The following is a 14,218-nucleotide window of genomic DNA, read 5'->3' as shown; positions in this document are numbered from 1 at the left end:
TAAATTTTTTGTATCATCCATTGTTTTCAAGATATTTATGGACACGCTGTGTATCATATAAATCAATAATACTCTAAAATATTGAAAGAAAGTTAAACAATTCAGATAAAAGGAATATAATCAGTTCTGCTATGTATACATATAGAATTAAATCGAACATAATACAAAAGAAACATGTTTTATATATTATTAGCATAATCATGTTTTTATATTCAAATTTTTTATAACATTCTTTTGTACAGTAACAATTTCTTAAAAGTTATAATTTAATACAATAATACTAATGTTAGAATAATAAACAAAAACATACATATATTGTATTAATATGTAATCCACTGATTTAAAATTTAAATTGTAAAATTCAGACTTTTCTGTTTATAGAATAAACATTAATATTTCTATATATACAAATTAAAAGAATAGTTTTATACAAATTTGACTTTCATTATAACTAGAACCAATGTATGTGAATATATCTTTGTACAGTTTTTAATAATAGCACCGACATAATTTGAGAGATACAATAATACATCAATAGTATAAAACAGAATAAAACATACTGTTTTGTTATTAAAATTTAATGTACGTATTTAAATTTATTTTTACGCCAGCCAATTTTATTATTCGTATTACATATTATCATTGTATGTAAAAACTATAGACCGAATGAGACCATCTCGCACATTATCCGCACTATTACCGACACCGAATGAGAAGGATACAGAATCACAGGTCATATCTTGGGTACAAAGTCCAATTGGATACCACCCAAGTGTATTAAAAACTACCCCAACTCGATAAACCTATAGTTGAAAAAAGTAAAAATGATTTTCACAAGTACTTACAGATTTTCATTCTAGTACGCTTAAAATTATTGTTTGAATATATACCTTATTCTTTTGTATATAAACAGGTCGATTAAACGTAATTTCCACAAGGGTATTAATTTTTACTTTTGTCGAAAAGTGCGTGTAAGTTAATCGTGTATTATCAGAATCGAGAAGATGAGCATACAAAATTTCGGTATATGAAGTACTACTAAGAGGATAATTCAAGTCATTAGTCTGTAATAAAAATAATATATAGCGGTTAATGTAAAGTCTGAACATTGTGTTTGCCTCCGATATTATTTAACTTACTACTTCAGTCATCTGTGTAGGTACTTGTACACCTAATACATAAATATTTTTGTCTACACTAAAGGTCACGGAACAGTCCAACACATTTGCATTAAGACATTCTGTTAATCGAATAACAGATCTTAGACAATAATATTTTAATCCCTCTTGTATACCACCTTCAATTACAGATAAATTTTCAGCATCCTTTCTTACTCCACTATCAATTACTGTTGGCGGTGTATTTCGTAATGTACTGCTAGATTCAGCATCATTAATAAAAACAGGTTCACGATATGTAGATGTTGGTAAAGACCAGCAATGTGACATAAATGAGTTATAACATGGATTAACTGGCTTAAACCTCTGCAAAATGAAATCTCATGAAGAATAGTTAAAATCTAAAAGTTATCGTGCAATATCTATCCAACTTACAATGGAACAATTTGTACGTGTAACTGGAGGTTTATATATGTTAACTCTACTGTGTGAATTAGTTGAAAATCCTTCAGGCATAGGTGCTTTATTTCCAGTGCATAGTGTGTTCATGAGTATTGCAAAAGTTTCATCTTGAGTAAGTAACGGTGACATTCCTGGCCCTTCTGCAAATTCCTGAGCACTTAAACTTAAAAATCTAATTTTTGATAATGCATTACCAATTACTGACTTTAAAGACTTTCCATCATTAGGATCAAGAGATTTTCTTGTGCATTCAGCTTTTGCCCAACGTTCCACTGCATTAAATAATTCCACTTCAGAGTTTATTTGTAAATCTTCTTGTTCTAGCACTGTCAATAATGTTCCTAATTCAACTTCTTCCCAATTAGGTTCTTTTAAAACTTCATTTGTCTTTGTGCAAATGATTTGAAGACACTTTTCCATCAGTACATGCTCATCAAATAATCTAGCAAATTCATATGCTCTGCAAGCTGTTTTTGGAGACAGGTCAGAACATAGATACTTTGTACATTCTTTTACCAGAGGAGGAAGCATATATTTTTTGGCACAATAATATAATTCACAGGCTAGTTCAAAAGAACTTAAATCAACTCGATCTGTATATATGTATTCTAAAAGAGCTTTGAAAGCTTCTGGTTGAACGTCTCGAATAGGTATCAGGTCATTTTTTTCTGCCATACCCCCAAAAAACATAGCTTCAAAGACAGGGCTAGACATAGCTAAAAATAATTTATGTCCCTTTAATGTTTGTTGATGGGGTTCTTGCCCAACTACAAATTTGCAGTCAGACCATTGTCCTGTCTCTAATAAATATTGACTGCGTTCTGAAAGTCTTTGTTTGTTGGTCTGCCAATCACAAGGCAGATCCATTTCTACAGAATTCAGAATATGAGATTAAATACGACTCACGTAATTATACGTTGACTAAAACTGCAATAATAAAGGTAAGAATAAAAAAAGGATAAAAGAAGAATCAATTACAAAAAAAGGATCTAAATATTGCAAGAGCAATACTTTGACGTATTAGGTTTGATGACCATACGTACCTATCTATTTGTGATATGTATTATCGCTATAAATACAAAATATGATATAAATGGTGCTAAAAAAAATCCGTTAAAGTGTTCAATGAGCATCAAAATACGCGCGGGAAAACTAAGAATTTTTCCATATTATAGAACTGCGTGATGCGTATCATACAGATTTAGATCACGCAATTTGTTCAGAACTACAATCCTGAAAACAATATTCAGGTTAACTAAAGAAATTCTAAATTATAAGCAGACAGTACAAGTGCAAAAACCTGTATCTCAGTTAGTGCGTCGAATACTACGCCATCTTGGTTATGCCTGCAATTTATTATATCGTTTTTCCGAAGTCGTTGATGTTCTGTCTCAACGACTTTTGACGTAGTTTTCATTAATTCGTGAAACTTTCGAAGTTTTATTTGATTCAAATAAATATATATGTATGAAGAAAGGGTGACTTTTATGTTGCCAATTTTAAAACAACGAACTAATTCAAACGGTGCCAAGTAGAGTGAAAATAACCAAAAATCTCATTGAAAATACTGTTATATTTTCAAATTGAATAATGTGAGATTTCATATCTGAAGTAGGTGCCAGAGTTCTCGAATAAAATTGGAAAATTTCCCTCGATCACTGTACATGAATTGAAAAGCGAATTACTCTACGTTTTCCCCGAGCTTTCATTGGCTTTGATGACCGTTGTGAATTTTCTCAATGGCGCATACACGGCTCAGCTGTGTGCAATCGCAACCAATTTACGTAGAAACATAATGTATTTTATAGTATTTTTATTCAGTTAGACGAAGTACTGGATACGGTATTCGTGATATTAGGTACGTTAGAGTGAATTTTCTTCTGACATTAATTAATCGATAATGAAAAATACGGAATATTTAGAAAATTCTTCATGACGGATTCAGAAGTACCTGCACGGGATCCACCTTATTTCTGCAAGCTTCCTAACAGACTTCTTTGATTTGTTATTTTCTGAATTTTTTAATTTTCATTGAAATATTAAAATGCAAACATTAAATTCACATTTGTTTAACGATTTCTACAATTTGTATTTTTATTTTATAAAAGTTTCTTTGTGAAAATGACAAGACGAACTGGTAAAATTTTGTTTGCAAGTGTAATGATGAATTTCAGTGCAAAATATCTAAATAAATGTTAGTCTGGGAATTCCTATTTTTCTAAATAATTAAATATATGTTTTGTTTTCACACTGTTTAGTAATCACTGTTTCTTAATGATCTTGACACATAAATCATGTTGAGTCATCATATATTATATTCTGTTGTATCTATTCTCTCACAAATTTGTATACCTTTTAAATTGTGTTATTTAATTAACTTATCCTTCTAGTAAAAGGTACACATGGAACTAATAATTTTATTAATCTTTTACTTTATATTACTTTAATTCTAAATCTATTTATTTGATTTTATAATATTGTAATTTTTATCTTGTTGCATGGGTGCACACGACTAGTAATGTAAATACAATGCACAAATTAAACTATTTTAAACTTATCGATAATCATATCTTTATATTATTTAAAGCTATATTTATATATGGTATTATTTAAATATAGACTTAGTTATTTCATTTATGGAGTACAAAATGTCATCTGTATTTTATGTCAATCTTTGTACAATAATATGACAATAATGATTATATGTTAACATTTATGTACACATACATATATATTTATATACATTTATATGTATATATATAATTTTGTTTCAGGAAACATGGACTGCCCATCCAGTATTGCAACAGTGCATAAATTGTGTTTATACTATATGTAGCCTTTTGCTTTGTATTGTTTTTGATGCGTCAAAAAAAATATTACATTTTTGAAGGAAATTATTCCTAGCTTTTAATAGGAGAGATGGATGTAGTACGAGATGAAGACAGGCGCAGGCGCCTGAGGATGCTGGAGGAACGCGTAAAGGATCCAAGAAGTATCACAAACATTGATTGCTTATTGGATACAGTTCAGGCCCTGGTGGCAGATTGTGATCATCCCAGCGTAAAACGTATGAAAAATATAGAAGCATATATGAATAGATGTGAGTACTTAACCTTTCTGCCCGTTATGGAAAATATTCTTATTTATTATTATAATAGTGCAGTTACTAAAATACAGAGTAATAGATACTTCATTAATTTAGTATAAAGTGTATATTTTAGAAAAGTCAAGCATTTTATTATCAATAAGCAAATCGCTATGTGTTAGAATAATAGTTAATATAATAATACAACGATTCATCTTATGTAATAGATACAGAGGAGTAAATAAATCAGATATAACTAAATGAAACATGTTAATATACTTATTGATGTTGTGATGCTAATATTAATTTTTCAAAGACAAGATGTAATAAAAATTATTTATACTTTCAGATGACTCAGTAGCTCAAGATATTTGTAAAATGCGAATGCGTACAGATGACTTTACCCTAATAAAAGTGATAGGTCGTGGTTCATTTGGTGAAGTACAATTAGTAAGACATAAATCTACACAGAAAGTATATGCTATGAAATTACTCAGTAAATTTGAAATGGTAAGACATGTATAAATCACAAATGGATAATTTATGTGTATACTGTACACTTTATTTTTATGTATTCTACAGATCAAACGATCAGATTCAGCCTTTTTTTGGGAAGAACGTGATATAATGGCACATGCCAATTCTCAGTGGATAGTTCAGCTTCATTTTGCATTTCAAGATCAAAAATATCTTTACATGGTGATGGATTACATGCCAGGTGGTGATTTAGTGAATTTAATGTCAAATTATGACGTGCCAGAAAAATGGGCAAAATTTTATTGTGCAGAAGTGGTGCTTGCATTAGATGCAATACATCTTATGGGATTTGTTCATAGAGATGTAAAGCCAGATAATATGTTACTTGATAAGTATGGTCATTTAAAACTTGCAGATTTTGGCACTTGTATGAGAATGGATGCTGTATGTATATTTTTTTTTTAGCATTTTCTATCAAATTTCTAACAATGTAACATTATATAAAAATATCTTATCTTATATATCTTTTAGGATGGTCTTGTCCGATCTGATACTGCAGTAGGTACACCTGATTATATATCACCTGAAGTGCTTCAATCTCAAGGTGGTGAAGGTGTATATGGAAGAGAATGTGATTGGTGGTCAGTTGGTGTATTTTTATATGAAATGCTTGTTGGTGATACTCCGTTTTATGCAGATTCATTAGTTGGAACATATTCAAAAATTATGGATCATAGAAATTCATTACATTTTCCACAAGAAGTTGATATTTCTCATTCTGCGAAGAATTTGATATGTGGTTTTCTTACGGATAGAACTAAACGTTTGGGTAGAAATGGCGTGGAAGAAATAAAAAATCATCCTTTCTTTAAAAACGATCAGTGGACATTTGAAAATTTACGAGAATGTGTTCCTCCTGTCGTGCCAGAACTTTCTGGCGATGATGATACTAGCAATTTTGAGGATGTCGATAAAGAAGATGGACCAGAGGAAAGTTTTCCAATACCAAAAGCATTTTCCGGAAACCATTTACCTTTTATTGGTTTTACATATTCAGAAGATTATCAATTAATGGCTTCTAGCGGCAAGGAGTCGGTAGATGGATTAGAAAATCATATCAATAATGGTACAAGCGACGATATTAAAATTTCTCAATTAGAAAACTTATTGGATAAAGAAAAGAGACAGGTAGAATCTTTAGAATCAAGGCAGAAAGCTTTAACAACACGATTAGAAGCTATGACACGCCGGGAAACCGAATTGCGTGAAGAAATAGGTAGAGCCGACAAAGAATTGACTTTGTTGAGGCATAACTACAAAGAAGCACAACGTAGGGTGGAGCATGAAACTGAGTTACGTAGAAAAGCGGAGTCATTAATTGTGGAGTTGAAAAAGAAGTATGACGAAGAGCAGACGAAACGAGCACGTGATGCAAGTAATTCACAACAAACTTCTGAACGTGTAACAAGTTTAGAAAAACAAATTAAAGAAATGCAATCGAAATTGGAAAGAGAAACAGAAATGGTAACGAGGTTACGGAAACAAGCTACTGAGATCACTGTTGCTCGTCAAGCTGCAGAACAAATGGCAAATGAATTACAAGTGGAAAGAGCGAAATTACAAGCGCAACGAGATAATTTACAGCAAGAAGTGGCTACATTACAAGTAAGTGTTTATGTTAAAAAAAAAGAGAAATTGATTAGAAATACTCATTTTCAAACATAAACTTATATTTTTATACATAATTTCGCAGGGACAATTGTCGAAAGAGCGTAGTTCTCGATCACAAGCCTCATCGTTAACTGCTGAATTAGAAAGCCGACTCTCTGCTCTTCATGTCGAACTCGAACATAGTCGAGAGAAAGAGGAGAAAGCAATCATGGATAACAGACAACTAACTGAAAAAATCTCAGCATTGGAAAAAGAAGCAGCAAGTTTAACTCTTGAATTAAAAGCTGCGCAAGCTAGGTATAATCAGGAAGTGGTAGCCCATCAAGAAACGGAACGTTCACGCATACTATCCAAAGAAGAAGCTAATTTAGAAGTAGTTAAAGGTAATTTTATTTACATTTGTACTTAATAATTGTAATATTAAGGTTTCTAAAAGTCCATATTTTTATACTGATAAACATGTCAGGGTGAGAAAAAATATTCATTTTAGGCTGCACGTTCTAAAAATTTTGATTTTTTAAAAGTTGCATTTCATTCATACACCTATTTATCTTATAACTTCATCCCCATATAATTATTTTGTTATATCCTTAACCCACTTTATCACTAATTGCAATTTTTCAAATTTCGGAATGCTCGCGCTCGATGGTATTTCTATTTACAGTATGTACGCTATTCCTTTATACTTAAATTTATCAATTTATTGCGAGTTATCCTTATACATGTATTAATGTAACATTAACAGCATTACAAGCAAAATTAAATGAAGAAAAAAGTGGGAGGCAACGTGCTGAATTACTTGCACAAGAAAAGGAAAGGCAAACCTCTATGCTCTCTGTGGATTATCGACAGATTCAACAGCGATTACAGAAACTGGAAGGAGAACATAGGCAAGAAGTTGAAAAGGTAAAAGTGCTACAAGGTCAGGTCGAACAAGAACAGCAGAAAAGAAACATTCTGCAGACTGACTTAGCACAGCAGTCGTCCGAAGCAGGACGATTACGTGCCAGGGAACAGCAATTAGCTGGCGAAGTTGCTCAGCTAAGAGAAGCAAAACGTCAAATAGAGGATGAATTACATCACTTGAAAACTCAAAGAAATGTGGATCAACTACAAACTAAGGAATTACAAGAACAATTAGAAGCAGAAGCTTACTTTTCGGTAAATTCTCAACAAACTATCAGCGAAAAAGCTATTATTTTCTTTTGATATATTTATTATAAATTTTAATGTATTATTTCCAGACACTTTATAAAACACAGACGCAAGAACTTCGGGAAGAACTTGATGAAAAAATACGTTTACAACAAGAATTAGAAGAAGAACGTAGCTCTTTAGTGCATCAGTTACAATTATCTCTAGCGAGAGGTGATAGCGAAGCTTTGGCAAGATCAATAGCTGAAGAAACTGTCGCAGACCTCGAAAAGGAACGAACAATGAAGGAATTAGAATATAAAGATGGAATAGCCAAACATCACCAAGAATTGAATGCAAAAGAACAAATTATAAATCGGCTTAAGGATAGTGAAGGTGAACTTAAGAAAAATGTTGATCAATATCTTAAAGAAAAGGAAGATTTAAATAAACGGTTTAAAGAATTGCAAGATCAACTTTCTAAAGCACAGTCTAATGGTGAAGAAATAGAAAAACTGAGCAGTAAATTGAAAACTGAGCAATTATTAAAACAACAAGCAGTTAATAAGTTAGCAGAGATTATGAACAGGAAAGATTTATCTTCAAGTGGTAAATCCAAGAATAAAGCTTCTGCAGCAGATTTAAGAAAGAAGGAGAAAGATTGCAGGCGTTTACAACAAGAGCTTACTCAAGAGAGAGAAAAATACGGACAATTAACAGCTAAATGGCAAAAAGATTTGCAAGATTTACAAGTAAGTAAAATACTAAACGTCGTTTCATTTTTACAAATATTTATATATTATCTCTAGCATCATTATATTTCTATAGGCACAATTGGTGGAAGAAAATCAAGCGAAATTGAGGTTACAAATGGAACTCGATTCGAAAGATTCCGAAATAGAAACTTTACAAATGAAAATTGCTTCGCTCAACTCAGAAACCGCTAGCGTTTCGTCCGTAGAAAATGACGGAGAAGATTCTGTTTTATCGGAACATGGAACCATGCGATTGGAAGGTTGGTTAAATGTGCCAAATAAACAGAACATTAAAAGGCATGGATGGAAAAAACAATACGTTGTCGTCTCTTCGAAGAAAATAATATTTTATAATAGTGAAAATGATAAATTAAATGCCGATCCAGTCTTGATATTGGACCTAAATAAAGTCTTCCACGTTAGATCTGTTACTCAGGGTGATGTCATCCGAGCTGATGCCAAAGATATTCCGAGAATTTTCCAGGTACATAATATGTTGAACAATTGGTTCCCTACTTATCGAATGATATACTCAATCATATCTTTTCTTCTCTTGTTTAGTTATTATATGCTGGTGAAGGCGAAGCAAGACGTCCTGGTGATGAAGGAAACACACTGCCCGGAGTGGAACTGCCACAACTTACGGACAAACCAGGCACACAATCGTTAAAAGGTCACGAATTTGTGTCAATATCGTATCATATGCCGACTACTTGCGAGGTATGCTCAAAACAATTGTGGCATATGTTTCGACCGCCACCAGCTCTCGAGTGCCGAAGTAAGTATGAAACAATGTTTCGTTCAACGAATTTTTACGTTTTTATAATTACTACCTTGCTTCAAACATATCATTTTCAAATCTCTGTCCATTCGTGGGGTGATGTGCTATTTCTCGCGATTCGTCGTTTCGAATTATATTTTGAAGAGATTTATAAAACTATTTTTTGTAATAAATTTTATTAAATTCATAACGATGTGACATGATTCGTTTTCTTTGGTCAACAAACAAAATAAAAAATCTGCTTCATAAAATAAAGAATTATATATACTAAAATATGTAATGAAATTGTTATTGCGTGTGTACAGGGTGTCGTATAAAAGTTCATAAGGAGCATTTGGACAAAAAGGAAGATGCCATTGCACCCTGCAAATTACACTACGATCCAAACAGTGCTCGTGAATTATTAATATTGGCTGGTAGTCCTGACGAACAGAAATATTGGGTCGCAAGACTGTCTAGACGTGTACAAAAATGTGGCTACAAAGCAAACTCGCACGTCGATGGCACGGGGCAACGTGTCTCGCCAAGGTAGCGTAGCGGTGCGACTCAACATAACCGGAGACTAAGTAGCTCTCTTGTATTGTGGCATCGCATGATTGGGTGTAGCGAGGTTAGAGTCGTTTGATTTTTCTTGCACTCCCATATCTATATACAGAATCGCATTTTCAACGAACATGAAAATACAAAAAAGACATCGTTGGCAGCGTTTCGTAAGTGCAGTGCGCTTAGAAGATATCATTGTTATAGAAACAAAACATAATATAATGGAATGCCATTATTGATTATGTTTCAGATTGCTTTAATCTACCTATCTATATATCTATCTATCTATTTCTATATATATAGATATAGATATAGATATAGATATAGATATAGATATAGATATAGATATAGATATAAATATAGATACAGATATAAAGTAGTTTTGAAATTTGAAAATGTATTATGAAGACTTTAGGTAATCTTATTAAGCGTGTTTTGTAATCATTCCAACTTTTGAAAAATTTAAAAACCGACATAATTGCTTTGTTCAAAATCGAAATTATATATAAATATTGTTCGATAGATCGAAGCAATATAAGCTTTATTTTTTCCGATTATTATTATTGCGGTTATTGATATGTTGGTTTCTGTTTGAGTTTGTTTAAAACTAGAATAGGATATTGTTAGTTGATTCGATTCAATTGTCATTTGCATGCGCTTAAACATTAGCACATTTTTTCGCCGAGAATGATTGTTCATTTTATTTCTATTGATCTCGCTGCTAGTTTAAATATACATACCCTTCAATAAGTAAATATATGATGTCGCATTGTTTTAACTTTGTTTAGTATTAGTAGAAGTTATAAATTGATAAGATTCATAATGCATGAAAATTAATTTGAGAATATTATAAATTAAGATGGAAATATATTTTTTCTGTACATACATACTCATTATAATATTTTGTTTGTATTTTCTTTTTAATGGAACTTTACGATACTTTAACAAGTAGAAAATCATAACCTATAATCGAGCAGCAGCTTAAGATTTTCAGTTGCGAAATTATTTTTACGTTGTAACGAGAGAATTCGTATAATCGTATAGCTTTTTTCTTCTCCAAAAATTGCATGGTAATAATTACGAAATACGATATGCAGAATGACAAAATATATTTGACATTATGCACGGCAAAACTGTTAGATAGTAATAAATATTGACACGTTCAGAGTTTACTTTTAATAGCAAATTGTTTAATGTGATTATTGATAAAAAGTTTGTCATTTAAAGAGTACAGAAGAAAACATTATTATAAATTGATCCTAAATAAAAAGTCTAAAGATTTTAAAAGTAAACTTTGTAATTCTAAAAAAACGGATCAACAAAATCACCATGAATTTCAATGCTTTTTTTTTATTGAAATGGGGCTTTAACATTTATAACTACTAGCTCTTATAGATAAAAACTGTTATTTTGCTTCTAAAGCTTATTTCTTTTTTTTTTCTTTTTATATTAGTCTATACTCGTGATATTTCTTGGTAAATACGATAGTCACGATCTTCCACAAGTCGAATTTCATCGATAACGATTTACATATTTCAGAGAGTCTACGAGATCCACCTTGAAGCCATATTTATCGGTGCAACAACGATCCGCGACTCTGCCAGCAAATGCCAGCATGGGCAAGTGACCTTAGCTAGTATCGATAATACTCGATTGGAATTCGTTGCTTCGACGTCCTTCTCAATCGATCTATTTAAAACATATAAATCCAATCAGTTGGTCAGACAAATGATTTGCAATGAGATTCAAATATGCGAAAATAATTTTCGACATTCTATGTTATCTGGAAAATATCTTGAGACATCTGGAGTTTATGTATCTTAAAAACATCCGCCGATCTGAATGCACAGAGAAACATGTCATTATCAACTTTTTGACGAATGCGAGGATTCTCCACAAAATCGTTCGTTGACATTTTTACTTGTATTGATCGTTATTTGTAGGTACATGTTTGTTAAACGAATCAAACGTGCCTTTAATATATACTGACGATGATGGAACTCGAATGATCTAAAGGAAATTGAAGAAGCAAGACGCTCATCAGGAAATGTTATAAGATGAAAGTTTTCAGGAGGGGGAAACGAGGCGAGTAATAAGTGGGAGTGTGCAGCTGTTATTAACAAGACAAAGTAATGATAATAGTGTTTATATAAATGAATATAGTGATCGTAACGAATTTGAGTATGTGGGCCGCGTTTCTCGGATTTATCAAACTACAGCGTTATGTTCGACATCGTATTCGATGAGCAAGTTTGTCAATGATTTGCATAGTATTTCCAAGAGACCATCATCGCGCATCGTTTTATGAATATTTTTCGTACGTGCGAATGGACTTTTATGTTGATTTATTTTTTCCGTGAATGCTTAAATTCAAAGATGATTTCCCTGTACATAAATTACGGCCGTAAGAACTGCTTCTCAGTTGTTTAAGCAGCTCGTTCATTGACTTTTGCAACGATATTGTGAAATGGGTGGACATTACAATGCTTTCGCAAAAAAAAAAGAAGAAAAAAAATTGTTGTTTGTGCGATATATATAATATTCTCCGGTCATTAGCGATTATTTAAAGGTGAGAACATTGAGAACTCGATAATATTGTGTATTTACTACGCCGGATTGATAGTATTATTATTTTTATACGTTCTGAGATTAAAGTATATCGATATTTAATTACGTTAAGAAGAGAAGGAATGGAATTGATTTTTGCGTAGAAGTACGCGTGCTATTCAGCTGGCTAGAGCGGCTGCCAAAGTTTCTTCTCTTAGTACGAGAAACGCGTTATTATGTTTAATCGAATCATGGGGAAATGCGTCGGTTGATAGATATAAACGTGAGATAACGAATATTGGAAATACTTCATCACAGAATTATTAATGGGAGATACATTATTTAAATTTTGAAGTTGATAGTCTTGGAATATCTCAGATTTTTAAATCATCACGAACACATTTTTAGAATCTTGGAAGAACCTTCTACATTTTTCTGTTTTCTTGCTTTCTTTTTCAAAATTATTGTTGTATTTATTAGTTCAAAATTCTTGTTTTAAATCTTCAATTCATATTTTCGAAGACCTTTCAAGATTCAACAGGCGCTCTGTATATTTTGTGAATTTTCGTTTCTGTTGCCATGTATTCGTTAGAATATGAATGCATATTGCGACCAAGCAATAAAGTAAGGATGAAATTGTAAGAGGAAGAGAAAAAGTTAAATTTTAGAACGAGCACAATGGTAAAATATTAAGGAATACCGCCACGAACGAGCTTCATTGTATAATAGAAATACGATATTTACAATTGTAAGATAAGAATTTTTTAATACGATGTACGATATATCCGCTACAGATTGCTGAAAGGATGGGCGATATGAAACACTGAAAAAAGCGCAAAATCGCGCATGTAGTCGAGAGAGGCTTAGGAACAATGCTATAAAAATTGGTGCCGAGTTAGAAAAGATTTGTACGAGGAGCAACAGAGGCATCAAGATAAAGAAAAAAGGAAAAAAAAGTGTAATGAGCTAATGAAACTTGTTATTATTATCATCATCATCATCATCATCATCATCATCATCATCATCATCATCATCATCATTATCATCATCACCATCATCGCCATCATCATCGTCGTCATGATCACCATCATCATCATCATCATCATCGCCATCGTCGTCGTCATCATCATCATCATCATCATCATCATTATTATTATTAAAAAAATCATTGTCGCCGTTTGTGTTCTATCCACGGTGTACCTCAGTGACGTGTGCGTATATTCATCACGTTGGTCTGGGCCGAGAGAAAAATGAAGTGTCTCGGTCGCTTTACAGAACTTGTCCCGACTCTTCTTAGGTAGGTTGCAACATCTTTCTTTCCATCTGAGACGTCCTTTTATATGGTACATTTTGCGTCCCTTTTCTTCATCCTTTTTCTTAGCTGCCTTTTCCTTCTATTCTTCTTTTTACACTCTGCTTTCATTTAGTTTTCAAGTTTCCGGGAGATAAAGGAAGCTCAGTATGTATGTGACGTCATCCGTTGATTTATTAAGATGTGAAAGAGCTAGATATACGCAAACGATTATGAAAGTAGGAAGCCCACGTTTTTAATTGAATTAGCCCGTGTATTTTACTCTGTTCCGCCTGCCTGTTGGACTATTTTTTTATAGACTGGAAAGGAATTTTCGACAACGCGAGATATAAA

General features: G+C 32.2%; 2 protein-coding genes across 5 annotated transcripts; one reads left to right on the top strand and one right to left on the bottom strand.

Moving 5' to 3' along the window:
- Positions 1-463: 463 nt before the first annotated feature.
- Positions 464-2,930, bottom strand: LOC100744420 (BTB/POZ domain-containing protein 1). The gene is made up of 5 exons (XM_012386151.3): positions 2,624-2,930; positions 1,554-2,507; positions 1,140-1,484; positions 891-1,064; positions 464-803 (listed from the first exon to the last, which is right to left on the bottom strand). The coding sequence occupies exons 2-5, from the start codon at positions 2,445-2,447 to the stop codon at positions 630-632; spliced, it is 1,587 nt and encodes a 528-aa protein (XP_012241574.1). The 5' UTR covers positions 2,448-2,507; positions 2,624-2,930; the 3' UTR covers positions 464-629.
- Positions 2,931-3,301: 371 nt separating this feature from the next.
- Positions 3,302-12,541, top strand: LOC100743707 (rho-associated protein kinase 2). 4 transcript variants are annotated; one of them, XR_002946774.2, is made up of 13 exons: positions 3,302-3,438; positions 4,355-4,680; positions 5,015-5,175; positions 5,248-5,586; positions 5,674-6,807; positions 6,896-7,196; positions 7,559-7,974; positions 8,058-8,699; positions 8,776-9,186; positions 9,264-9,480; positions 9,789-10,011; positions 11,566-11,884; positions 11,970-12,541. XR_002946774.2 is itself a non-coding variant. In XM_024367943.2 (12 exons), the coding sequence occupies exons 2-12, from the start codon at positions 4,500-4,502 to the stop codon at positions 11,651-11,653; spliced, it is 4,104 nt and encodes a 1,367-aa protein (XP_024223711.1). In that variant the 5' UTR covers positions 3,302-3,438; positions 4,355-4,499; the 3' UTR covers positions 11,654-12,528. The 4 variants fall into 4 exon arrangements, 2 of the variants coding, with proteins under 2 accessions (XP_024223711.1, XP_003489930.1); XR_001102319.3 differs by having other exon boundaries at positions 9,789-10,093; positions 11,566-12,528; XM_024367943.2 differs by having other exon boundaries at positions 7,568-7,974; positions 11,566-12,528.
- Positions 12,542-14,218: the final 1,677 nt, after the last annotated feature.

Source organism: Bombus impatiens, unplaced genomic scaffold, assembly GCF_000188095.3.
Source record: "Bombus impatiens unplaced genomic scaffold, BIMP_2.2 scf_0377, whole genome shotgun sequence".
Taxonomy (NCBI): domain Eukaryota; kingdom Metazoa; phylum Arthropoda; class Insecta; order Hymenoptera; family Apidae; genus Bombus; species Bombus impatiens.
This window is presented reverse-complemented; position numbering and strand designations above follow the sequence as displayed.

Excerpts from the sequence above, each read along its gene's own strand:
- LOC100744420 (XM_012386151.3), bottom strand. The coding sequence starts at position 2,447 with ATGGATCTGCCTTGTGATTGGCAGACCAACAAACAAAGACTTTCAGAA. Across the intron at positions 1,485-1,553 it reads CACGTACAAATTGTTCCATT|AGGTTTAAGCCAGTTAATCC; the intron begins GTAAGTTGGATA and ends TTCATTTTGCAG. Across the intron at positions 804-890 it reads TTTATATACAAAAGAATAAG|GTTTATCGAGTTGGGGTAGT; the intron begins GTATATATTCAA and ends TTTCAACTATAG.
- LOC100743707 (XM_003489882.4), top strand. The coding sequence starts at position 4,500 with ATGGATGTAGTACGAGATGAAGACAGGCGCAGGCGCCTGAGGATGCTG. Across the intron at positions 9,481-9,788 it reads ACCAGCTCTCGAGTGCCGAA|GGTGTCGTATAAAAGTTCAT; the intron begins GTAAGTATGAAA and ends GCGTGTGTACAG. Across the intron at positions 10,012-11,565 it reads GGGCAACGTGTCTCGCCAAG|AGAGTCTACGAGATCCACCT; the intron begins GTAGCGTAGCGG and ends TACATATTTCAG.